The sequence below is a fragment of the Salvelinus sp. IW2-2015 genome, linkage group LG26 (genome assembly GCF_002910315.2).
Source record: "Salvelinus sp. IW2-2015 linkage group LG26, ASM291031v2, whole genome shotgun sequence".
Classification (NCBI taxonomy): Eukaryota; Metazoa; Chordata; class Actinopteri; order Salmoniformes; family Salmonidae; genus Salvelinus; species Salvelinus sp. IW2-2015.
Window position 1 is genome coordinate 45,839,014 of NC_036866.1, and position 27,229 is coordinate 45,866,242.

At 43.0% G+C, this 27,229-nt stretch overlaps 1 protein-coding gene across 2 annotated transcripts in view; it reads right to left on the reverse strand.

Annotated features, from left to right (window-relative positions):
• pphln1 (periphilin 1) overlaps window positions 1-27,011 on the reverse strand; it is a 38,132-nt gene extending 11,121 nt beyond the window's left edge. The window contains exons 1-10 of one of the 2 annotated variants that reach the window (XM_023971972.2): window positions 26,828-27,010; window positions 26,284-26,337; window positions 22,816-22,880; window positions 22,344-22,580; window positions 22,065-22,135; window positions 10,355-10,447; window positions 9,815-10,026; window positions 9,462-9,500; window positions 5,970-6,043; window positions 4,845-4,988 (exon numbers count right to left, since the gene is read on the reverse strand). In XM_023971972.2, coding sequence (XP_023827740.1) covers window positions 4,845-4,988; window positions 5,970-6,043; window positions 9,462-9,500; window positions 9,815-10,026; window positions 10,355-10,447; window positions 22,065-22,135; window positions 22,344-22,580; window positions 22,816-22,880; window position 26,284 — 936 coding nt within the window. In that variant the 5' untranslated portion in view covers window positions 26,285-26,337; window positions 26,828-27,010. Of the gene's footprint in view, window positions 1-4,844; window positions 4,989-5,969; window positions 6,044-9,461; window positions 9,501-9,814; window positions 10,027-10,354; window positions 10,448-22,064; window positions 22,136-22,343; window positions 22,581-22,815; window positions 22,881-26,283; window positions 26,338-26,827 lie in introns of both variants that reach the window. The other variant, XM_023971973.2, reaches the window with a different exon arrangement.
• Window positions 27,012-27,229: the final 218 nt, after the last annotated feature.

The window sequence follows — 27,229 nt, forward strand, 5'->3', positions numbered from 1 at the left end:
TACATATTAACTTCATATATATATAATATACACACACACACACACACACACACACACACACACACAAACTTCTTCTACATGCTTTGAAGCTTTGAGGAAGAAGTGGGAATGGGTGAAAAAAAGGGCCTCAAAATGAAATAACTTCCCTCGACGTCACTGGAGCTTACAAAAATACTGTTTCTTAAGGACGCACACACACTTGGAGTGAGCGTTTCAATGCATGTGTGAGGAAGTGTCACGCTGTATTTGTAACAATAGAGAGTATTTAGGGAGTAGTGTTTCCTCAAACTGTACTGTGAACTCTCAGACAGAACCGGTCCCTGGTTACTTAACCAAACAGGAAGGGTGGCTTGACCTGAACCTGCTCTCTGTGTGTGTGTGTGTGTGTGTGTGTGTGTGTGTGTGTGTGTGGTTTTTTCCTGGGTTCCCTCCCTATCTCCCAGCGGAGGGAGCCAGGGACTGATATCCAGACCTGATACTAGAGAGAGGTAGGGCCACACAGGACGGGTTAAGAAGCCATGGCTGAGAAAAGGGAAGAAGGGATGAGGGGGCGTTTGGAGCGGACACGGAGGTCTGAATTAGAGGGGTACAGTGGGTGTGTGTGTGTGTGTTTGCTTGTGTGTCTGCATGCGTGTAAGCGTAACGGATACAGAGTTGGGGGTTTCGTCTTTAGGAGATTATACATACAAAGCTGTGATTCTATACTGGAGCTCGGCTCAAATGAGCCCCGATGTAGGCAGAGAGGCAGGGGTCCTGAGTTAATAAGGGAAGTGGAGTAATGAGTGGATGTAATGACTGGAGGGCCTGGTACACAGAGGATATCATTAAAACAGCCATTTAATCACTCAGCCTGGACTGGATGCAGACCGGACTGGACCGCTTAGTCTAGGTTCCAAATGGCACACTATTCCCTTTATAGTGTACTACTCTGGTCAAAAGTAGGGCACTGTAAAGGCAATAAGGTGCCATTTGGGAAGCAGACTTCATCTGATGGACTAATAGGGAAGAAATGGATAAGTTTAGCTTACAGTGATTGAAATGATGAATGGAGGGACTCCTCAGAAAATCACTGGCAGCAACGCCGATACTCCCATTACGTTAAATAGTTTCTCTGATACTTAATCTAGGTTTCTAACCAAAATGTAAATAGCCGTACATCCATGTACGACTATTTACATTTTGGTTAGAAACATGTAGGCTAATGCTTTACAGTGTAGTACCATCAACCAAATTGGAGAAGATGGGATACAGGCTAACAAGTTCAAGGGTTGCTGCTAGCTTGTTTCCTGATGAATTTGATTGGCGTTTTCAAGAGTAATTCCTATAATGTAACACAGGAGCCTTTCAAGAGGAAGTTACTGGAACATAGCATTAATAAATGTCTTGGCTTTCTCATTTTGCTTTCCTAGCCCGTAATCGGCCGCATATTACATAGGTACGGTAGCTCTACAGTGAGGTATTTTTTAGAACATGAACCAGACATAAACATCTCCCGACACAACTGACCCCACTGAGTATCCAAATCATATGGAGAGTTGTGTATATTTCTAGTCCTCATCCTTCAGCGTTACTGCAAACGTGCTCATTCAAACCAGCCTCCTCTGAAGATCCGTATCGGATACAGGAGTGAGTGCTCATGGCTCAAGGGTGGTAAAGGACAGTCTCCTCCCTCCATGTGGAGTTGAATAAACAGCTATGGACAGGAGCCATCACACTAAATCAGCCTCAACGGAGGTATGAACCTCGTGCCAGCGCCCAGTCCCATCCTCAGTCAAAGCACCAGCCACCCAGCGCCAGCTCTATCCCAAACACTATCCCCATGCCCAGCTCCAGACTTTCTGCCCCAACCACATCCCTGGTGTTAGCCACATCTCTATTCCCATCCCCATCCCCAGCCGTAGCCCTGTACCCCGGCCACATCCCCATGCAAACCCAGCTCCATCCCCATGCATCTTGGTCTCCGTTTGGTCTGGTGAGTTTGGCTTGGCCCTCCACTGTACAGGGATGGGGATCAGACTGCATTTGGCTAAGGTCAATATAGATGTTACAAGCCAGTGCCTCTCCACACAACTGCTGCTGTGAACTGGTTAGGAAATGGCAGGGTAAGCATGTGTGCTATGTGTGCGTAAGCATGTTTGTAATGCCAAAAGAAGTACCCACACCGTGGGTGGCCCTGCCCTGCAGGGCAATTCCTGCCCTGGTTTTAACCGGGAACAGATAAGTGGTAGTGTAGCCAGTGTGTGTGTGTGTGGTGTGTGTTGTGTGTGTGTGTTGTGTGTGTTGTGTGGTGTGTGTGTGTGTGTGTGTAGGGAAGGGCCGGGCAGGGCAGGCAGACTCAAATAGCAGGCCCTGTGTAGAGCATCACAACCTGAGATGCTTAAGTCCTTCCTGCCAACTCATCCTCCCTCCCTGTGCGCTCTCTCTCCCAAATCAAAATGACATGTTTCCCAAGCCGCCATCTGCAGGCAATGGTGCTTCAGAGAGCCACTAATCCAAATGGAGGGAAGGTTCAGGCCTAGGAGTCGGACTAGAGATAGCATTCTTGCACGGGTCAGTTCTTTGGAGTCACACCCGCCCCACACCGGCCACATCAATTCCAAGCCCTACACGATATCCGACATCAGGACTAGGGCTGCAAATGTGTACATTTTGTGCGCGACTAAATTTTGTTGCCTGTCAACAAACGGTTACATTTTTTCCTAAACAGTAAAATGACGTGACCAACAGAAAAGTACTATTTGAGATCTGTATATAATGACGCGATGCTTATGTTTCCGCGCTAACAATGGAAGTCGGCTCTAGGCGGGAAGGCAGGTAACAAGCTTAGGCCCAAAACATTTTTACATTTGACATTTTAGTCATTTAGCAGACGCTCTTATCCAGAGCGACTTACAGTAGAGTGCATACATTTTATTACATTTTTACATACTGAGACAAGGATATCCCTACCGGCCAAGAGCAGACGCTCTTATCCAGAGCGACTTACAGTAGAGTGCATACATTTTATTACATTTTTTACATACTGAGACAAGGATATCCCTACCGGCCAAACCCTCCCTAACCCGGACGACGCTATGCCAATTGTGCGTCGCCCACGGATCTCTCCGGTTGCGGCCCGGCTGCGGGGGGAAAACCCCCCCAAGAAAGGGCCCTGGGGGCGGGGCGGAAAAAAAAACCCAGAGACTCTGGTGGCGCAGCTAGCACTGCGATGCAGTGCCCTAGACCACTGCGCCACCCGGGAGAGGGTGGCGCAGGGGGTGGCGCAAATAAGCCCATAGAAACCTATTGGGCTTATTTTGGACAGATTTTGGCGAAAGAAAAACCTCTCGCTTTGCCTCTTCCTCTCTGATACTATGCATGCATACACGGACCGAACATTCTTCATTCAGAGCTTACTGGGAACATGCAACAATGGCAAGCCTTATCGTCTAACAGTTCAAAAGGCTATAGTCCATTGTTGAACATGCAACCTCTGTGATGAAGCAGCTAATAAAACATTTTCAAGCATTTGCCAAAATGCAATTTGCGGAAAGCACCGCTCTTAACCTAATGCGAACAGTTGTGACAGAGATAAAAATCTCTGTTAGAAATGTAGAAAGAGGGGAAATCTAATGGTTGTTGCAATGATAGGTTGCTAATATGACTAGGATTGTAGCTTTGGCTTCTGGACAACAAAATGAAGTTGATATGAAAATCAATAGAACAGGAGAGAAATGCTGGTTAATGGCATGAGGAAGTCTTTATAAAATAATTGCCTCCATGTTTCTACAGATGGATTTTTCGCAAGGCTACTTTGAAGCAAAGTAAGACATGCCTCATTATTTGAAGTAAAGTAAATCGTTCAGGTTTCAAACAATTCCACTGCCTCAAGCACACATTGCAAAGTGGTGGGTGACGCGCTGGTAGTCAACGCTAGGCAGGCTATAGCCTACACGCCCGAATGGGAGGYGCGCTTTAATTACGAGTTGAGATTGAGAAATAAAAATAGCTCCTTTTAAAATCGTGGCCACCAAAGTTAACACGCGATAGCGTTCAGAATTGCTATTTGTTGCGCAATGACTGGGCATGCAAAAGCAGGTTTCCCTCCAGTAGCCAACAGACTTTGAGGAGCTACTCTCACACTGTCTGACAGGTGGTAAGCTATTCCACTCCTCAAACTAGGCTCTGTATGCTGTGTGTGTGATAAATGAGATGCATGGCCAGTAACGAAATTACAAACGCGCCAATTGAATTCCACAAAATTATGCAAATGATCCTATAGACTGATAAGGATGACCGGTCAAATGTATTTTCAGCAGCTAACCGATKAACAGTTAGCATCCCTAAAATCAGGACATGTTTTTCTTCGCAACCTGACCCACCTGCATAGAATTGTTCCCGAGATCCGATCAGTGACCCGCCAAATAACACATTTCATTAATTGTTTTTATGATTCCAGAGCAGTAGGCTATTATTCCCCTTCCTGCATGAATTAATTTGTCTGCATGTCTACATTTGGATAAAAGGCTACTCAAACCTTTACCGGCGTACCGTTTTTGGACATATGGCCTGCATATGGTCTAAATGCACGAAAGCCTGAATTAACCTAACAATTAACTGATATTAAACTGAATTTACCTATCGTAAACAAATACCTGCTTGCACTTTTTGCTGGCTGTATATCCATCTACTGGCTTGTGGTCCTTGTCCACAATGACACAAAAATCCTTCCAAACCAGGTGATTTTTTGCGGGTCAACCGCTGGGAACCGCTGGTATCCAACCCGATGCAGGACTCTACCACACAGCCAGCAGAGAATGACTAGCTAGCAGTTGAGTGTTGTTGGATAGTGGGACCTCTATTACCTTCTCAATTTCGAGGGCTTTAGCTGCGATGGCTTGAGAGCGCCGTGTCTTGAAGTTGGCCTTCTGTGTCTGCTCGGTCTCATCCTTGGCCGGCACGGTGTCCTCAGGCTCTGCTAGCAGGGCTGGGGTGGGGTCAAGTTCCTCCTGGCAGGGTAAAGGTTAAAGCTAATGGGTTAGAGTGCCAGGCAGGACACAGCAGTTCAAATGGCTTAACTGATTCAGGTTTCAAATTCAAAGCGTGTGAGGGCAACACTGATTAGAGTCAACGAGGTTGTTGCTGTCATTTTTTCCCAGCACATCAAACGCTTTAATATGCATGCAGCATCTCAACAGTGATCTAGAATGTTTCTCCTTCAACATCTTTGATCAAAGACCGTCGWCAGCTGAAGACGAAGGCCCACGCCCACCGACGTCAGCGCATCATAYTGCATCATTTAGTGTTAAAAGGGAAATGAGACACAATACATAACATCTCTGAGTGTCAATTTGAACAAGAGGAGGCCTTTTGTGACCGCGTTAGCATYGAAAACAAACGACTTTTGAAACGCCCATTACTTTTAGTTTACAGAATCCAGAAAGCTTTCATCCATGGCAAGGAAATGGGTCATGCATGGTGAACGCAGTCTTCATCTATCGTGACCTCATCAGACCACAAGAAAGAGACAGGCCACTTAAGGTACATCAACTGTTCCTCTGCGATGTGGGTTCTAGAATGAATGACATGAACAGGGATTTGCAACAGATTCCATACACCATGACAGGGCAATGAATTGTGTTGATAAATTATGTATCCATAGGAAGGTATGTGAAATGTGATGGTCAGACAATGTTGAAACGATGACACWAAAGAAAAATAGCCTGTATGGTAACAAATCGGACTTCAACTATGTATYGAGTCTCATGGACTTCCATAATCCAACCAAGTGATGTAAAACAGTTGTGCAGGTCTTAAGAGATTCTTCTACCTTTTAGGACTAGTATAACGCTAGTAAAGGGTATGCTACTACTATGACAGGTAGCCTATCATTTTGATATAGGCCTAATGAATGAATGATCCTATCAACTGAGAGGCTGAGCTGAAATGAGGAGCAGCGAGCTACGTCTTACATAGTTACGCAGTCGTACCTTGATTGAGACAGCGCTGTGTGGAGAACCGTCTATGGAGGCACTCTTTGTGTGGCCTAGCAACCTGGGCTGATCTGTGGAGTGAAGGAGAAGAGGAATGAAGGAGACGGGGGACAGAAGGAGAAAGASAAAAAGGAGAYGAAAGATATAGAAACAGTCAAACAGAAACACTCGCAACTCATGCATACACAGTAAACTAAGAAGCATTGTAAAACAAAAAGGAAACGTTTAAGAAAAAGGAGGGCACTCAAAATAAAAATCAGGGCCACCAGGCGCAGTACAATTCCATTTAAATCCTCTCAGTATTAAAAACACACTGGGGAACTACCACCACTTATTCTATATTGTCCTCCACCGTGCAATCACTCATTGCACTCTTACAGTAAACAATGGATAGGACACGATGCTATGGGACTGACGACAAGCAGAGCCCAGACAAATCGCTGTTAATTTTACGTTCTTGTTGGAATAGCTTGCACAATAGCGGTCGACAAGTTCAGCTGTGACTAAATTGAAATATTGTGCTCCGCCGGCTCCAATATGTCTATAAAAAAACAAACATGGCTGGGTGGAAATGTTTGTTTTCATTCCCATGGCGATGAGACTGAGCCAAGGTGAAATTAAAAACACACKTCTTCCAGGAAGTTATGAAAAAAATTCCAAGTAACCCATGAAAAAGTAGTTTGTTAGTTCAAAATGCAGCAACATTTGAAATTTATTGAGTGCTGGATTTCCTATGATACTATTAACAGATGATTCTTTGAATGAGAGATGTTTACTTGGGCAAAAATGTTTGTAGGCTGAATTTATAATAAAATGGATATTTGCCGTGTTAAAAGAACAGAGTAGCACAGACTCTGTCTATGACAGACCAGGCCTTTGCATGTTGAGGAAAACCTGGTAACTTGGAATGACACTCACTCGCCAGACACACTGAATCTGTGGAGAAGAAACTAGGCTGCTGTTTAACTTAAATGATTAGGGACAGATGCTCATGAATTGCAAATCCAGAAGAGGAGCATCCAGAAGATTGTGTGTGTTCCATCAAAGAGAAACGTAATGACATTAGTTAAACAGCAGCAAAGGAATCTAAGCAGATTAAACATCAAACCTCGCTAACGGGTAATGAATGAATGAAAGTCAGAAACAGAACCCTGCGGATAAGACTAATCCCTACCAACAGTCAATGTATTAGAGCAGGGGATTTCTGACAGCTTAAATTGGCTAATTGTTTTTGTGTGTTATCAATCCAAACAAAGAAAAGTTAGGATATATGGTACAGTCTAATCATTAGGGCTGGGAATTGCCAGGGACGTCACAGTAGGATATCAYGATACKCACGATTCTATATGTATTGCGATATCGAGACCGCAGTTTTATTGCGATTTGATGTTCCAAATACATTGCTTACTATATAGTATGTCTGCTGCAGAGAGACAAGGGACCGTGAGAGAAAATGAGTTTTAAAAATCAGTAATGGAAGTTWAAAAAAAAGTGCTAAAAACATGTTGGCTCACTATTTCATAAGAAGATGGAGAACAAGCTATAGGATGTTAAATACTAGAGGTGTTGCACGGGTTCAGCATACACACACATTTCTTATTTTACAAATCGATACTTGGAGTCAAAGTATCAATATAATATTTGACCAAAATAATATTGTAAACATATTCAGTTTATCCCCATCCACTACTAATCATGAAAGCTAGGCTATCCTTCACCAAAAGATTGTGGACACATGCTCTTCAAAACATCTCATTCCAAAATCAAGGGCATTAATATGGAGTTGGTCCCCACTTTGCTGCTATAACACCCTCCACTCTTCTTGAAAGGCTTTCCCTTTCCACTAGATGTTGGAACACTGCTGCGAGGACTTCCTTCCATTCAGTCACAAGAGCATTAGTGATGCTGGGTCTTGTGCTGAAGTCGCTTCCAGAGGCAGTTTGCAACTTGGTAGTGAGTGTTGATTTTTTACATGCTTCGGCACTTGGCGGTCTCGTTCTGTGAGCTTGAGTGGCCTACCACTTCATGGCTGATCCGTTGTTGCTCCTAGACGTTTCCACTTCACAATAACAGCACTTACAGTTGACCAGGGCAGCTCTAGCAGGGCATAAATTTGACAAACTGACTTGTTGGAAAGATGGCATCCTATGACCGTGCCACATTGAAAGTCACTGAGCTCTTCAGTACACTGTCAATGTTCGTCTTTGGAGATTGCATGGCTGCGTGCTCGATTTTATACACCTGTCAGCAACAGGTGTGGTTGAAAAAGCTGAATCCACAAAGTCCACATACTTTTGTATATATAGTGTAGAATAGTCTTCTTCAAGAGGTACTTGAAAAATACTATTTGGGAACTAAAAACCTGAACCATAACCTATAGGCAGCAGGCTTTCTCTAAACCATTGTACTCCAAATGCTCACTCAGAAACATTGTACAGGATTCTCTACAGTAAAACTGGGCCTACAAGACCCTGTGCTGTACAATGTCTCGGAGTGAGCATTTGGAGTACAATGGCTTAGAGAAAGCCTGCTGCCTATAGGTTATGGTTCAGGTTTTTAGTGTGGTGTGCATTCCTTATCGTCCCTCCCAAACAGTTTCTTTCTGTGCACTTTGATGTGTTGACCTAGCCAAATTAGTGTTCCAGAAAGGGGTGGAGGGACAACCGTTTTCTACCTGTTTTACTGCATCTTCAAAAGGGGATAGAATATGCAGCCCAAATATAGGGGTGGGGGGGGCTTCTTCAGGCTAAACTGAAGGCTTCCTCTGTGCTCTCTTTACGCAGTAGCATAATGGAGGAAAATAAGGGCTTTAAAACCCCTCTGCAGTGATTATGAGAAAGGACTTCTTCAGTCAAAAAACAACATGTGAAATGGCTGCATTAGGCATGGGGATATTTAAGGACACTCCCTGTTACTTTCCTTTATTCTCCTACTATCCCAATATTCTTAATCTCAAAATCTCCTCACTTCAATTGAAGGTAGGCCTAACTTAACCCACGCAGATTCCTGGTTAATCCACATAGAGAAAAGGTAATAGTTGTCTTTTTACTTTCCCAGGTTGTCCATTGAGGTCAGAAGACCTCTATGACAAGGGAGACCTGGCAAGACCTGACTGAATCCTTTTGACGCTCATAAAGAAAGTTAGGCTACAACATAATGGTATGCTCAAAGGGGAAGGTAATGGGACTGGGAGTGAGTGCTGGTTTGATCTTGAAGACATCTGCTAGTTCAGTGCGCAAGCCAAGCAAAGGTTAGACCTTGAATCAAAAGCCAAATCACCTCAATAAAACAAGGCTATAGCCTTATAGAACCTGCGTGTGTGTGTGTGTGTGTGTGTGTAATTAAAAATGTTCCAGCACCTCCATTTAATACACACGTCCACTGAAAACAGATGCTCCTCTCAGAGAGCGGCCGGGCCTCTACATATTAGTTTTAGCATCACTTCAAAACGTGCCAATTTTCTTTTAGGGATATGAAGTGCAGACTTACCAGGCTCTCTGCTCTGGCTGTGAGGCTCTTCTTTATACCCTGGAGAGGGGCGAGAAAGAAAAAAGGTCACCAAAATGACTGACAGCAGATACAAACACCAAGGTTACAGTATCCACACTAGTGGACGCACGTCCTTTACATTGCGCCATTCCAAGTGATATGCTAGAATGGACACTGGAACAGAGCCAGACTCTAAAGTGATTGATTAAAATGTGATATTATTAAATCATTGACAGCTGAACTAAATGCCTCAGTAGAGAAACCAAAGGAAACTTAGGATGCTTCCTTATGAGACCTGGTCAAAATAAGTGCACTATATAGGGAATATGGTGCCATTTGGGTTGCAAAATTACTCTTCTGATGGTAGGGGAAGCCCTTCTGGTCCCTGTCTGGGGAGTAGCTCCTTCTGCTGGTGTTGGACCCGGAGCGCATGAGAACGGAGCCTGTTATTGCTGGAGTATCCCTTCTGATGGGAGAGCGGTCCCGTAATCTACTGTAGGAGTCCCCGGCAGGGCTTGCAGGGTAGGGGCCCAGGACCCTCCGCCTGATACCCTCAGGGTTCTCCCTGAGAAAACAGAGAGAGCGAGAGAAGGGGATTCAAGGGCCCATCCATTCAGGTCCACTCAATGACAGAACCAAAGCCACGGCTCTACACACGACGAGCGCCTGGATTCTAATTACCTCTAAGTGTAGAGTGAAAGAAGAAAACCACTTGATACGAAAAAATTCAGTTGCTGGACTTAGAACAAAATAAGTAGTGCCTTGGATCTTGAAAAACAGTATACAACAACTGAAGTCACCGTGTCAGTCCATTGGTGCTTGGCACTTGGTCTATTAACTAAGTGCACTAGAAAGAATGGGTCTACCCTCGGCCAAAGTACATGAGGCCCTACCTCAGGTTGGGGTAGGCTGGAGACACGGTCCTCGAGAGAGGAGCTATCACTTGAACTCTGCTGCTGGGGTGGGCGCCCACTCTGCTGCTGTTCCTAAAATTTCAAAATAAAAACAGACTTTGGTAACACTTTACTTGACACCCTGCGTCATAACCATGTCAACAGCTGACATAACCTGTCATTGCTGGACTTAGAACAAAATAAGTAGTGCCTTTTATCTTGAAAAACGGTATACAACTGTCATTCCACTGCTACATCCGCAATAATCTGATAAGCACATGTATGTGACCAATACAATTTGATAACACATTTAGACCGGTTGTGACATGTATTGCGTTATTTTATGGCTGGTTAAGACACCTACATAAGAGTGTCAAAACCCACAAAACCACACCAGGCAAAACATTTCATTACACGACAGCCTACTTGTCAACAGTATGTTTGTTAAATAACCTTTTTTTAAGTGGACCGTATTAAATCATCATTGTAATTGTGCATTGGGTTAGGTCAGACATGCACCGAAGCCAATGCTCTGTTGCTGACAACTGCGTTGAACGCAGGAGCAGATTTCAGGTACAGGACAAGACACCCTCTTTTGATTTATGACTGACATAAGGGCATGTATGTGATAGGCATAACTGGCTTATTTGATGAAATCTGTCATAATGCTTCATGACAGTGTCAAAGTGTATTTTCTTAGTCCAAGTAGAGTGACAGGATCGTCATAATGCTTCATGACAGTGTCAAAGTATATTTTCTGCAAGTTAATTAAAATATGATGAAAAAAACATGACAAAATAATTCATTACAACAGCAACGGACTTAAGAAACAAACTTTCAGAACGAAAGGAAACTTCTTGGCAGGGAAAAAACACATTTGAATAAATGTGGGTTGAGACACTTATGTACGTGTCATTATCAGGCATAAAAATTTAAAAAATTTAACAGCTGTAAATATACTGATCGTGACAGTGTTATGACCATATTATGACAAGTTATTTGTATTTATTATGGTTCCCCATTAGCTGCTGACTCTTCCTGGGGTTCGGCAAAATGAAGGTAGTTATAAAATTTCAAAAACATTACATTCATTACAGAATTCACAACACACTAAGTGTGTGCCTTCAGGCCCACACTCCACTACCACATATTTACAACACAAAATCCATGTGTACGTGAGTGTACAGTGTGTATGTTATCATGTGTGTGTATGCATGTGTCTGTGCCTATGTTTGTGTTGCTTCACAGTCCCCGCTGTTCAATAAGGTGTATTTTTATCCGAAAAAAAAAAAATCTGATTCTACTGCTTGCATCAGTTACCTGAAGTGGAATACAGTTCCATGTGGTCATGGTTCTATGTAGTACTGTGCGCCTCCAAAAGTCTGTTCTGACTTGGGGACTGTGAAGAGACCTCTGTTGGCATGTCTTGTAGGGTATGAATGGGTGTCTAATCTGTGTGCTAGTCGTTTAAAACAGACAGCTCGGTGCTTTCAACATGTCAATGCCTCTCACAAATACAAGTAGTGACGAAGTCAATCTCTCCTCTACTTTGAGCCAGGAGAGATTGACATGCATATTATTAATATTAGCTCTCTGTGTACATCCAAGGGCCAGCCGTGCTGCCCTGTTCTGAGCCAATTGCAATTTTCCTAAGTCCCTCTTTGTGGCACCTAACCACACGACTGAACAGTATTACAGGTGTGACAAAACTAGAGTCTGTAGGTCCTGCCTTGTTGATAGTGCTGTTCAGAAGGTTAAGCAGCTCATTATTATGGACAGACTTCTCCCCATCTTAGCTACTGTTGTATCAATGTTATGACCATGACAGTTTACAATCCAGGGTTACTCCAAGCAGTTTAGTCACCTCAACTTGTTCAATTTCCACATTATTTATTAACACATTTAGTTGAGGTTTAGGGTTAATTGAATGATTTGTCCCAACCAAATACAATGGTTTTAGTTTTTGAAATATTTAGGACTAACTTATTCCTTGCCACCAATTCTGAAATTAACTTCAGCTCTTTGTTATGTGTTGCAGTCATTTCAGTTGCTGTAGTAGCTGACATGTATAGTTTACGCAAAGCCAGTGGCATTACGTTAGTAAAGATTTACTTTTTTCAAGGGGCCTAGACAGCTGCCCTGGGGATGCTTCCATTAAAGAACACCCTATGTGTTCTGTTAGATGGGTAAATCTTTATCCACAATATAGCAGGGAGTGTAAAGCCATAAAACAAGCTTTTCCAGCAGCAGACTATGATCAATAATGTCAAAAGCCACACTGAAGTCTAACAAAACAGCCCCCCCAATCATCAATTTCTCTAAGCCAATCATCATTTGTGTAAGTGCTGTTCTTGTTGATTGTTCTTCCCTATAAGCGTGCTGAAAGTCTGTTGTCAATTTGTTTACTATAAAATAGCATTGTATCTGGTCAAACACAATTTTTTTTTGAACTATACAAAGGGTTGGTAACAGGCTGATTGGTCAGCTATTTGAGCCAGTAAAGGGGGCTTTACTATTCTTAGATAGCAGAATGATCTTTGCTTCTCTCCAGGCCTGAGGGCACACACTTTCTGGTAGGCTTATTTTGAAGATATGGCAAATAGGAGTGGATATATTGTCCACTATTATCCTCAGTAATTTTCCAAATTGTCAGACCCCGGTGGCTTATCATTGTTGAAAGACAATACGTTTTTCACTTCTTCCACACTCAATTTACGGAATTCAAAATTACAATTATTGTCTTTCATAATTTGGTCAAAAATACTTGGATGTGGTGTCAGCATTAGTTGCTGGCATGTCATGCCTAAGTTTGCTAATCTTGCCAAAAAAAATAAAAAAATCAAGGACATTCATGTCAGCTGTGTTATTTGGAAAGACCTCAAGCCATGAGGTCGAAGGAATTGTCCATAGAGCTCTGAGACAGGATGGCGTCGAGGCACAGATCTGGGGAAGGGTACCAAAAAATTTGTCTGTAGCATTGAAGACCCCCAAAAACACAGTTGCCTCAATCATATTTTAAATGGAAGAAGTTTGGAACCACCAAACTGAGCAATCGGGGGAGAAGGGCCTTGGTCAGGGAGGTATATATTAAACAAATTTACAACAGACTTTCAGCACGATTATCTGGTCTGATTAAACCAAGATTGAACTTTTTGGCCTGAATGTCAAGCATCACGTCTGGAGGAAACCTGGAAGCATCCCTACGGTGACGCATGATGGTGGCAGCATCATGCTGTGGGGATGTTTTTCAGTGGCAGGGACTGGGAGACAATTCAGGACCTAGGCAAATATTAACGGAGCAAAGTACAGAGAGATCCTTGATGAAAACCTGTTCCAGCGCGTTCAGGACCTCAGAAGGTGAACCTTCGCCCCAGTCTAACAGGATAACGACCCTAAGCACAAAGCCAAGACAATGCAGGATTGGCTTCGGGAACAGTCTTTGAATGTCCATGAGTGGCCAAGCCAGAGCCCGGACTTGAAACCAATCGAACATCTCTGGAGACCTGAAAACAGCTGTGCAGCGACACAAACCATCCAACCTGACAGAGCTTGAGAGGATCTGCAGAGAATAACGTGAGAAACTCCCCAAATACAGGTGTGCCAAGCTTGTCTCATCATACCCAAGAAGACTCAAGGCTGTAATTATTGCCAAAGGTGCTTCAACAAAGTACTAAAGTAAAATTTTCATTAATACATTTGCAAAAAATTATATTAGGCTGTAACGTAATTTTTTTTGAAAAAGCCAAGTGGTCTGAATACTTTCCAAATGCACCCTATTAGAGGTTGACGAATTATGATTTTTCAACACTGATACAGATAATTGGAGGACTAAAAAGAGACGACAATGATTAAATCGGCCGATTTTAAATATATATACACACATATATACAGTTGAAATCGGAAGTTTACATACACCTTAGCCAAATACATTTAAACTCAGTTTCACAATTTCTGACAGTTAATCCAAGTAAAAAATTCAGCTTTTATTTCTTTCATCACATTCCCAGTGGGTCAGAAGTTTACATACACTCAATTAGTATTTGGTAGCATTTCCTTTAAATTGTTTAACTTGGGTCAAACACTTCCGGTAGCCTTCCACAAGCTTCCCACAATAACTTGGGTGAATTTTGGCCCATTCCTCCTGGCAGAGCTGGTGTAACTGAGTCAGGTTTGTTGGCCTCGTTGCTCTCACACGCTTTTTCAGTTCTGCCCACAGATTTTCTATAGGATTGAGGTCAAGGCTTTGTGATGGCCATTCCAATACCTTGACTTTGTTGTCCTTAAGCCATTTTGCCACAAATTTGGATGTATGCTTGGGGTCATTGTCCATTTGGAAGACCCATTTGCGACCAAGTTTAAACTTCCTGACTGATGTCTTGAGATGTTGCTTCAATATATCCACATAATTTTCCTACCTCATGATGCTATCTATTTTGTGAAGAGCACCAGTCCCTCCTGCAGCAAAGCAGGACCTCATGGAGGTCAGGGAGGGAGGGCTAAGGGCCCAGGGATTGCCTTTGCGATGGGGGTTCGAGGTCAACACTGTCCTTTCTGGTTAGGACAGCGGGAGGAAGGTCTGGCGAGGGTGAGTTTAACCTGACCAGAGCCCATCCAACTATCTATAGCAGGTCACGGTAAATTTCTCCTGGCCATTTGGAAGGCCAATTTGCCTTTTGGTCCATGGACAAAAAGAATAACTGATTTGTCTTTGTTAATCAGGTACTTAGCTACACTGATGTCACCTGGGAGCCTCTCATTGCTAGCTCTGTAGCTTTGATGATTTGAATTGCTGTATCCTAGTCAATAGGTTTGTTAGCATGCTCAGCCAAGATCTTTGCGTTGTATGCTGCAGCAGGTTCGCCATGTTGAGCGAGCAGCTAGCCTGGCCACAAGCCAGATAGGCCTTCTCCAGGCAAGTCAAATTTAGCCACAGCCAACCACCTCTTGCAGCTCACAATTAATTTCTGACCATTGGAACGTTGCTTTGGCTGGTGTGATGTCTCACTTTTCTCCCTCTCCATGGACATTACAGTTGAGAACTGATCCTCTTTTACAGCCAGCTAGAACTTCTTAGGCAGTATCTGCTGTGCTTCTTCTCCATAGCGTCCCGGTGCGCAGTACAGGCACATCAAAGGTCAGACTGGGATCTGCTACAGACACTCTCTTAGGTGACAGTACAGGGACCAGATGGAGGCAGACCGTTTGCGGCGCAAGTGTGTGTTTCTTCTTTCCCCGTGTACACACTTGGTTCAGCAGACACTGTCACCATACAGGGACCACCTACAGAGGTTGTGGTTAACTGTTTGCGGTGCAAGTGTGTCGCTTCTTTCTCCTTGTGGTACACACTTCCCGTATTTATAGCACCCTGACGGTTAATCTCAACAACTGTTCAGAAGAGACTGCATGAATCAGGCGTTTTGGTTCCAACCACTGTGTCTTCGTGAGACGCAGAGTAGGTAAACGGATGATCTCCACATGTGTGGTTCCCACCGTGAAGCATGGAGGAGGTGTAATGTGTGTGGGTGCTTTGTTGTTGACACTGTCTGTGATTTATTTAGAATTCAAGGCACACTTAACTGCATGGCTACCACAGCATTCTTCAGCGATACGCCATCCCATCTGGTTTGCGCTTAGTGGGACTATCATGTTTTTCAACAGGAGAATGACCCAACACACCTCCAGGCTGTATAATGGAAAGGGGGATACCTAGTCAGTTGTACAACTGAATGCGTCTTTGACATTTAACCCAATCCCTCTGAATCAGAGAGGTGCGGGGGGGCTGCCATAAATCGACATCCACGTCTTCGGCGTCCGGGGAACATTGGGTTAACTGCCTTGGTCAGGGACAGAACGACAGACTTCTACCTTGTCAGCTAATGGCTATTTGACCAAGGAGAGTGATGGAGTGCTGCATCAGATGACCAGGCCTCCACAATCACCCGACCTCTACCCGATTGAGATGGTTTGGGATGAGTTGGACCGCAAAGTGAAGGAAAGGCAGTCAACAAGTGCTCAGCATATGTGGGAAATCCTTCAATACTGTTGGAAAAGCATTCTTCATAACGCTGGTTGAGAGAATGTCAAGAGTGTTGCAAAGCTGTCATCAAGGCAAAGGGTGGCTACTTTGAAGAATCTAAAATATATTTTGATTTGTTTAACACTTCTTTGGTTACTACATGATTCCATGTGTTATTTCAGAGTTAATGTCTTCACTATTATTCTACAATGTAGAAAATAGTACAAATAAAGGAAAACCGTTGAATGAGTAGGTGTGTCCAAACATTCGACTTGTACTGTATGTCTTTTTTTTTTTTTTTTACCCAATAGGTGCTCTTCTTTGCGTTGGAAAACTTCCCTGGTCTTTGTGGTTGAATATGAACTCAGTGCTCAACCTTACAAATAATTGCATGTTTTGGTTACAGAGATGAGGTAGTCATTCAAAAATCATGTTAAACACTACTATTGCACACAGAGCCCATGTAACTTACGTGTAACTTATGTGACTTATTATGTGACATTTTTACTCCTGCTTATTTAGGCTTGCCATAACAAAGGGGTTGAATACTTATTTACCCAAGAGATTTCAGCTTTTCATTTTTAATTGTTTTGTAAATTACGAAAAACATAATTCCACTTTGATAATATGGGGTATCGTATGTAGGCCACTGACCAAAACATCTCAATACAATCCATTTTAAATTCAGGGCTGTGACAACAAAAATGTGGAAAAAAGGGGTGTGAATACTTTCCGAAGGCACTGTATGACATGCATTATCTGAATTAGGCCACAGAATCATACCTACGGAGGAACGGCTTCTGTGGAGGAATTTTCTAATGTCTTTGAACTTCCGAGTTGGTTTAACGTTAGACCAGAGCAAGCTAACAAGCTTGTGTGTGCAGAGCAGTACTATAATTAAAAACACGTCTTACCTTTTTGTAGTTAATAAATCCAATGTGAAACGTGATAACTATAGTATCCCTACCTAGCATTGAAAAAGTCAATTCATTCTTCTCTAATTAAAACATCTCTCCCTAATTTCTGAATTACACTTGTAACTTTGTCAGTAGGCTACAGTTAACCTATGCTTCAGAGGGGAGGAGTAGGTAGACTACACACACACACCCACTGGCAAAGATTTCCAGCTGGCAGGCAGACGCTGGATGGAATAAGTTTGAGTGACAGAGTGAAAGCTTTGCAAAGGCTCGTTATTGTGATTTTTGTGGGATTGGAAAAAAATGCCCGGAGCATAAAATAACGTTAGTAACCGGTGGCCAGCGAAGAGTCCAAATCTGAATCACATCCAAGCACTATGGCGAGAGCTGAAAACAGCAGTTAGCGGAGGGCACTCCTCAAACGTTGAAGAATTAGAGTAGTTTGCTGCTGAAAAGTAGGCCAAATTAACAATAAAAAGGTGCAGTAAGCACATTGATGGGTACAAGAACCGTTTGTCTGTAGTTATTTTGGCCAAAGCCTGTGCAACCAAATACTAACTCGGGGGCACCAATAATTCTGCCCATGACGTTTGTCTTTATTTTCGAAATAATAAATTGTAAACTTAAAAATGTACTAAAGTACATTTGGTTTTGCAATGTTGAAAATCTAAAAGGTGTGGAGACCAAAAGTCTTTTCAATTTCAACTTATTTTTCAAGAAATTGTGAATTAGTTAATGTCCAGGTAGCAGATAATGGACCTTACTTGGTTCTAACTTGAAAAAGTATGTTAATTTACAATAGTACAATTTATTCTCCCCGCATATAAAAACCACAAAGAAAGCCCAGAATGCAAGATGTGAATCATAGAAATTACTAAAGGTGGAGTACTCTTTCTCTCTCTCTCTCTCTCTGAGGACCATGCCTTAGGACTACCTGGCCTGATAACTCCTCGCTGTCCCCAGTCCACCTGGCCGTGCTGCTGCTCCAGTTTCAACTGTTCTGCCTGCGGCTATGGAATTCTGACCTGTTCACCGGACGTGCTACCTGTCCCAGACATGCTGTTTTCAACTCTCTAGAGACAGCAGGAGCGGTAGAGATACTCTGAATGATCGGCTATAAAAAGCCAACTGACATTTACTCCTGAGGTGCTGAGCTGTTGCACCCTCGACATCCACTGTGATTATTATTATTTGACCCTGCTGGTCATCTATGAACATTTGAACATCTTGGCCATGTTCTATTATAATCTCCACCCGGCACAGCCAGAAGAGGACTGGCAACCCCTCATAGCCTGGTTCCTCTCTAGGTTTCTTCTTAGGTTCTGGCCTTTCTAGGGAGTTTTTCCTAGCCACCGTGCTTCTACACCTGCATTGCTTGCTGTTTGGGGTTTTAGGCTGGGTTTCTGACTTTGAGATATCAGCTGATGTAAGAAGGGCTTAATAAATAAATGTGATGATTTAGGATGAACGGCGAAAATAAGGTCTGTGGTAAACACAGGTTTAGGACGTCATACGTTTTTGTTGATTTAAGAGTAAGTAATTTAGGAATGTTTTCTTGGGGTGCTCGAAGTTACTATTATATGCGTTTATGGAATTAAGAAATAGGTAACACACTGCCTTTAAGAAAAGTGCAAAGATGCCAATATATTTGGCCGCAACTGTATAAATGAACCAACCAGCGGCACCTGGTTTTCATGACCCCTGCTTGAACTTCGAGGGCCATGTCCCAAAACAAAGATCAGGCCTAACAAGGCCTCCAGCATTTACGCCCCCCAGGCCAGTTTGAAGTAGCCAAGGCTCAGCCTGCCAAATAAAGTTAATTACCACCGTTGCAGTGAGTGATCCTACATCTGCAGTGCTTCTACATCTGCATTGCTTGCTGTTTGGGGTTTTAGGCTGGGTTTCTGTACAGCACTTTGTGACTTCTGCTGATGTAAAAAGGGCGTAATAAATACATTTGATTGATTCCTCCTTAAAAACTCACCTTTCCATAAAGAAAGCTATGAAAAAGGAATTCTGTGGTCACTATACATAAAATGTCACCGTTTGAAGAAAATTCCTAGTTGTAATGGTTGATTAAGTAGGTCTATAGCTGCATCTTCAAAGCCGTTCTTCCAAGCATAGGAACAGGTTCTCTAAACGCAGGTTATATCCTTACAAACCAAAGAGAAGAAAACACGCTGATCTGAGAGCAAGAATAACCCCAAAAAAAGACAGTCAGAGCAACTGGGTGTCATAGTCCCACCTGCAATAACAGGAAAACTAAACACTAGCTCTTTCAGGTCCAGGAAGAAAGACAACTGCAGAATACCAGAGGGGGAAAAGGAGACCGTGGCCTGACTAAGCTAGAAAGTACTCAAGAGGTTCTGAGAGAGTGTCTCTCTACAAGGTCAGCATCCTAAATGGGCACCCTATTCCCTATAGTGCACTACTTTTGACCAGAGCCTCTACACAGGGAATACGTTGCCATTTGGTGCTCAGCCTCCCTCTACAAGGTCATGCCGTTAAAGCCAATCCATTACATGGAAAGCGTTACACAAACAAATTAAACATGAAATTAACTCATTTTGAAAACAAAATAACATGAAACCCAATATCAATCTAGGTAATTGGTTTTAGTCATAAGGTTATTACAGCCAATGCCTCCCTCTCATCTTCCTGAATAGTGAAATCAATAATATATCATTGCAATCAGCCCTGTGCACAAATTTAATATGAGTGCACTTAATGGGATTCCCCTTTCACTCATTATCTGCTATCGTCGCATGAGGTCAAGAGCTCCACAACGGAGCGGATTGAGCAACCCACCCGCCACCGCCCACCTGCCTCTATTGCAAAGGCACACCTGCAGTGTGCACCCCCCCCCCTCAAAACGTATGTGTGGGAGTCTAGTGAAGGCCCATGAACAGCAGCCCCCAGGCCCAGGACTCTGTCTTGTGTTGAGGGGAAAGGGATAAGGGTGTGGTGCTGGAGAGGCCTTGCTGTTCGTCTGGTGTCTGGCCACCTCAGTTTTCGACACCTCCGGCCAGGCGAGAGAGACCCAACAAAGAATTCCTGACCGCTGCTTCCTGTGGGCTACACTGCAAGGGTGAGGCCTCCAGTCAACCTCCTTGCCACACTAATGGCGGAAAAACGGACCCAGATGCCCGCCTGCTGCCCTGTCAAAACCACACCATGAGTCTCTCTTTTAGGCTCCATTGCAGCTCCCTGGACTTGTAGGCAATGACATTGGTGAACCGACTCGAACCAACGTGGGAGACAGAATTGCAAATATCGGTGACAAATATGCGAGGTGTCATACTATGGATCCTAAAAATAATTGGACTGGTTGCGGTAATGAAGGAAGAGGTGAGAAATCAGACCGTAGTTAGCTTGCTCTCCCACAGAAGACAGCATAGAGAGCATGTACGCCGTACAGAGAGTCTGAGGATAGCCGAGAGTGTGGTGGAGGTTGTCTGGCTGGAGAGGGAGTGGTTAGCGGCCCAGATGGTTTTCCTGTGGGGGTTTAGCCTTGTTGGCTCAATGAGTTGACACTGGTGCCCTTTGTCCCTGTCTGGAGTCTGGTATGACACTTGGGTAGGAGTGAATGGGGAGGGGTGGGTCTTGGCCTGTGAACTGTTGGCACTCTGTATTGGGTCACTGCTAGACGGCTGTCTTGGCAGCACAGGGGCAGAGCAGATCCACTGGCTTTAGCTGTGCTCTGTGTGGGGTCGGGCTGACAAGCGCCCCAAGGCAAGGAGTCTGGTGGTTGATAAGTGGAATATGGTATGAAACGAGAGCCAAGAACCTCCTCTCAGTCTTTCCCGCCCAATCCCTCAGAGACAGGTTGGCAAATTCGCTTCAGTGTATTTTCAATCCCTCTTCAAAAATCAGTGACTGTGCGATATATGTCAAATGTAATATCTTGAGTGGGGATTTACACTGAGTACACAAAACATTAATAACACCTGCTCTTTCCATGACAGATTGACTAGGTGAAAGCTATGATCCCTTATTGGTGTCACTTGTTAAATCCACTTCAAACCAGTGAAGATGAAGGGGAGGAGACAAGTTAAAGAAGGATTTTTAAGTCTTGAGACATGGATTGTGTATGTGTGCTATTCAGAGGGTGAATGGGCAAAACAAAAAATGTAAGTGGCTTTGAACGGGGTATGGTATAAGGTGCCAGGTGCACCGGTTTGTGTCAAGAACTGCAATGCTGCTGGGTTTTTCACGCTCAACAGTTTCCCGTGTGTATCAAGAACGGTCCACCGCCCAGAGGACATCCAGCCAACTTGACACAACTGTGGGAAGTATTGGAGTCAACATGGGCCAGCAACCCTGTGGAACGTTATCAATGCCTACCGAGCTGCAATAATTAAAAGCAATAATTTCAGAGTTGAATTAATGCTACAAGTTGTGCTCTACACAAAGACACATACATGATATGAAAAATGCTGCTCAAAAACGTGGTTAGAGAGGCGAGCCAACAACCAGCAAATCCTAGATGCCATTGCCTACCGCTGTGCCCTTGAGCAAGGCACTTAACACCCAACAACAGCAGCTCCCAGGTGGCCCAGTGTGGCAGCCCCCCCGCACCACTCCAAAACCTGTATATACTTGTGTCTTTCGGAGGGGACCTCGTGTGCAATTGACCAATAAAGGTATGGTGGCTTCAGAAATGTAGAACTCTGCTGCCATCCGGTGGTTCATACCACCACAGTATTTTAAAACAGGTCATTAACAAAGTATTACTCAACGTCTCTCAATCTTATAGATGTGGTCAAGCCTGATTTACCTCATCTCTCCTTGACGGCCCATCTGAGAATCAACTCTGGATCCCCTGTAGCATGGATCCCTGTAGTCCTCCTGCATACAAAGATAGTGTATGTGTTGAAATTTGTGTGAATAATACAGACTGCTGAAAAAAATTAAAATACTGATAATCAACATACATTCAACAGCTAGGCTACCGCCTAAATGGTCCGTTTTATATTAGTCCAACTGCAAAGAAAGTAAACTAAATCTTAGTTTTCTGAGATCAATATGACAATGGTCATTATAAAGCGTCACCAACCTGTCGGGGAGATGGGGAGTTCCTCCCTCGGATGCTCCCTACCACGTCACCGTGGTATCCACGATCACTTCCTGTGTGAATGTTGTCGCTAGGGTATCCTCTCTGGTCATCGTCATGGTAACTTTGAATGCCACCATACCGCTTGGTTTCATATTCAAATTCTCGGTCGTATTCTTGCTCCGGTCTTGTCACAGCTGTCCTCCTCTCGACAACATTCACAACTCTCTGGTACATTCCCTAAACAAAAAACATCACGACATGGATTAGTTCCTTTCAAAAACACAAGTGCAGAGAGACAATCTACTCTATGCATGAACAAATAAGTTATACATCTCTTTACATTGACAACTCCATGAAGGATGGGCGATGGCCTAATAAACACTCGTGTGATGACAATACATACGTGAACATAATCTTCACCGTCTGCCCAAAGAGTGCATTGTGCAAAGTGCTAGAATGACCAGTCACTTACCGCTCTCTCTGAAATAAGCTCATCGGTGGCCTCTCCGATTCGGCTTCGGTCTCGCCTGTACGCCACTGCAAGTAAGGGACAACAAGCATACAATCACAGCCTTGACAATAATTAACACAGAGGGACGCAAACTAAAATGTGTTAATTTTTTTATTTTTTACTAGGCAAGTCAGTTAAGAACAAATTCTTATTTTCAATGACGGCCTCGGAATAGTGAGTTAACTGCCTGTTCAGGGGCAGAAAGACAGATTTGTACCTTGTCAGCTCGGGGATTCGAACTTGCAACCTTTCGGTTACTAGTCCAATGCTCTAACCACTAGGCTACCCTGGCGCCCCATTGTCCACAAGTAGCTCACGTTTCAAACAAGTATGTACACTAATGCGGCGTTCACATGCTGTCGGAGTAATCGGAAGTTCGGAGTTCCAACTGGGAAGTTTCACTTGAACGACCCTCCAAGTCATAATTACAAGTGGGAAACTCAAAGAAAATGTTGTTACAAGAGTTGTCAAGTTGTGACGTTTCACCACTGACCTTTCAACTTTTTGACCAAAAGAGGACAACAAAACGGTTTGTGGAGCAGGTAAAAGTAAAATACTTCTCATTCCTCCTTCGTATGGCGGCGACTGCTAGTCAAAACAGTTATTTGGGCACCACGGGAACATCCAGGAAGTCGGGGTGCAGATGGAGCGAGTGACGCAGTCCACGAACCTCACTGGCTGTGCTCTTGCGATGGGTTGTAAAATCATTGGCTGCAGAGCAACTCTGCTGTCCTCAGAACTGGATCATTATAAACCGATTCACATTTTCGCCTCCTCCTCCCTTGTTAGGCCACTATAGGTGTTGTAGGTAGGTTGCATGTTGCTATAATAATATGGATATAGGCATAAACCAACTACGCATAATTTATTTCACAAGCTTTCCTCAGCTGTAGCCTAAGTTTTTTTTTTTTCTTCTCCTCATTAGATTTTTCCATCTTGGTATTGTTTGCTCAATTTCACTTCTTGTGGCCGAACATACAGTTGAAGTCGGAAGTTTACATACACCTTAGACAAATACATTTCAACTCAGTTTTTCACAATTCCTGACATTTAATCCTAGTAAAAATCCCATGTCTTAGGTCAGTTAGGATCACCACTTTATTTTAAGAATGTGAAATGTCATAATAGTAGAGAGAATGATTTATTTCAGCTTTTATTTCTTTCATCACATTCCCAGTGGGTCAGAAGTTTACACACTCTCAATTAGTATTTGGTAGCCTTGTCTTTAAATTGTTTAACTGGGGTCAAACGTTTCGGGTAGCCTTCCACAAGCTTCCCACAATAAGTTGGGTGAATTTTGGCCCATTCCTCATGACAGAGCTGGTGTAACTGAGTCAGGTTTTGTAGGCCTCCTTGCTCGCACACGCTTTTTCAGTTCTGCCCACAAATGTTCTATAGGATTGAGGTCAGGGCTTTGTGATGGCCACTCCAATACCTTGACTTTGTTGTCCTTAAGCCATTTTGCAACAACTTTGGAAGTATGCTTGGGGTCATTGTCCATTTGGAAGACCATTTGCGACCAAGCTTTAACTTCCTGACTGATGTCTTGAGATGTTGCTTCAATATATTCACATAATTTTGCTACCTCATGATGCCATCTATTTTGTGAAGTGCACCAGTCCCTCCTGAACAAAGCACCCCCACAACATGATTCTGCCACCCCGTGCTTTACGGTTGGGATGGTGTTCTTCGGCTTGAAAGCCTCCCACTTTTTCCTCCAAACATAATGATGGTCATTATGGCCAAACAGTTCTATTTTTGTTTCATCAGACGAAAGGACATTTCTCCAAAAAGCACAATCTTTGTCCCCATGTGCAGTTGCAAACCGTAGTATGGCTTTTTTAATGGCGGTTTGGAGCAGTGGCTTCTTCCTTGCTGAGCGGCCTTTCAAGTTATGTCGATATAGGACTCGTTTTACTGTGGAAATAGATACTTTTGTACCTGTTTCCTCCAGCATCTTCACAAGGTCCTTTGCTGTTGTTCTGGGATTGATTTGCACTTTTCACACCAAAGTGCAGTAATCTCTAGGAGACAGAACGCGTCTCCTTCCTGAGCGGTATGACGGCTGTGTGGTCCCATGGTGTTTATACTTGCGTACTGTTGTTTATACAGATGAACGTGATACCTTCAGGCGTTTGGAAATTGCTCCCAAGGATGAACCAGACTTGTGGAGGTCTACAATTTTTTTTTATGAGGTCTTGGCTGATTTCTTTTGATTTTCCCATGATGTCAAGCAAAGAGGCACTGAGTTTGAAGGTAGGCCTCGAAATACATCCACAGGTACACCTCCAATTGACTCAAATTATGACAATTAGCCTATCAGAAGCTTCTAAAGCCATGACATAATTTTCTTGAATTGTCCAAGCTGTTTAATGGCACAGTCAACTTAGTGTATTTAAACTTCTGACCCATTGGAATTGTGATACAGTGAATTATTAGTGAAATAATGTCTGTAAACAATTGTTGGAAAAATTACTTCTGTCATGTACATAGTAGATGTCCTAACCGACTTGCCAAAATCATAGTTTGTTAACAAGACATTTGTGGAGTGGTTGAAAAACGAGTTTTAATGACGTGTATGTAAACTTCCGACCTCAACTGTATTTGTCATTCAAAATAAATCTGTGAATGAGTATAGCACAGAATCCAACTTTCTTAATTATTCCCATGGAAAAGCTGCAACTTTAGGACAATAAACACTTTATAGGAATAATTTGGAAAATACGCTTCATAACTTTAATTTGTCTTAATGCTTTTAAAATATTTCAGTGAGTAGGATTAGGCTTTTAGTCGTTTGGTTTGTAATGGCAAGGAAGGATTTTTTCCCCAGACTTGAATGCATGTTTAATTTGTTTTAATGCTTTGCTCAACTGTAAGGTTTGTTCAAATTTCTCATTAGATTTGTATCTCTCTCTCTCATTATTACCGTAGGCCTCCCATGTTCATGGGTTATTCAAAAAACGTAAACTTTCGGAGATTCATTCAATGTTTGAACATGAATACGGTAACACGGTCACCACGACAGCCCTACTTGTGTGACAAGAAGCTGTAATCCTACGGCCGGCAACTAAATCCTTGACGTTTCGCCTGTGAACAGTTAAGTAGGAGACTGAGGTTGCTCTGAGATCAAGCTAGCTAAAATTCTATTGGTTGAAGAATTGGTCCGACTTCAAAAGCAATAAAACACAATCATGTCAGAATACCCAGTTTCCCTCAAGCACATGAATGCCTCATTAGACAGTACACAGTGTAGTGTGTGCACTAGTGAGACTTAAGTAACGTTTATACTCTGACAAACAGATATCGCAAATCAAACTCTGAAAGTATCTGAGCTAGGCATCAGGGTTACAGTATAACTGTCCCTTCATATTGTGCACACTGATTTTTCAGTTACTGTAGTGGAGTGTGGTAGAGCTGTAGCTAACTTACTCCAAGTTGCTGAAGGGCTCCTCAATGTGGTGTGGGACCTGGAGAATGTAAAACCTGAAAATATTGATGAATATTTAGTAATTATTGAGTTGTCTATGGAGTGTATTGACACAAATGTGGTTGATATTCAAAAACTAGGATACAAGACACAGAAAGAAAAATTGTACATGTAAACAAAATCAACCGGGGCATATTCATTACGACGTCTCTTAAAACATGAAGGACCTACCTGAATTCCCCTTGGGGTGTAATAATTACGCCACAGTTGCAGTTGCTAACGACAGAATTCAGGCAGCTAGGGCCCTTAGTTTAATTACGTTTGCTTCCGTTTAAGAAACGTTTCGCAACAGTGTGTAATGAATACGACCCTGATGATTAATAATGTTTCTATATGAACATCCCAAGTCAATTGAAATGATAGCGTCTCTAGCTAGTAATTTACAAACAATTGGACAGTTACTGAAGTTAGCCTAGCTGCAAAGAGATGCTGGCCAATGCTAGCTAGCGTACACTGAAGCTGTTGTTGCTAGGAAAACGAACTTACCAGTTGAACGTGCTCTGTGTATTAGTATTAAAGGTAGTCTTGAACTTTTTGCGATAAAGTAGTGTATTTTTTTTATATAGTTCCAAACCTTTCTGCATGTGCTACATTTGACAACAAACACCACGAGCACAATTCAACCTCTTCCTCGTCGGTGTTTGATTGGCGGAGTGCAGTATGTTACGCTGCGTTTACCGCCGCCTATCTGCTTCTTCGACCTTTTTTTCTTCGGCGGCGGGTGGTAGCCAAAGTATAACTCTCTTATACTTTGCTTGAATAAAAATATATATAATAATAAAATAAACAAATACCTTACCATCTAACAATATACTTACAAAATAAAAAATAAAAAAATTATAATAAATAAACATCATACTCCACAATTTCAAAATATTTTGGCCTACT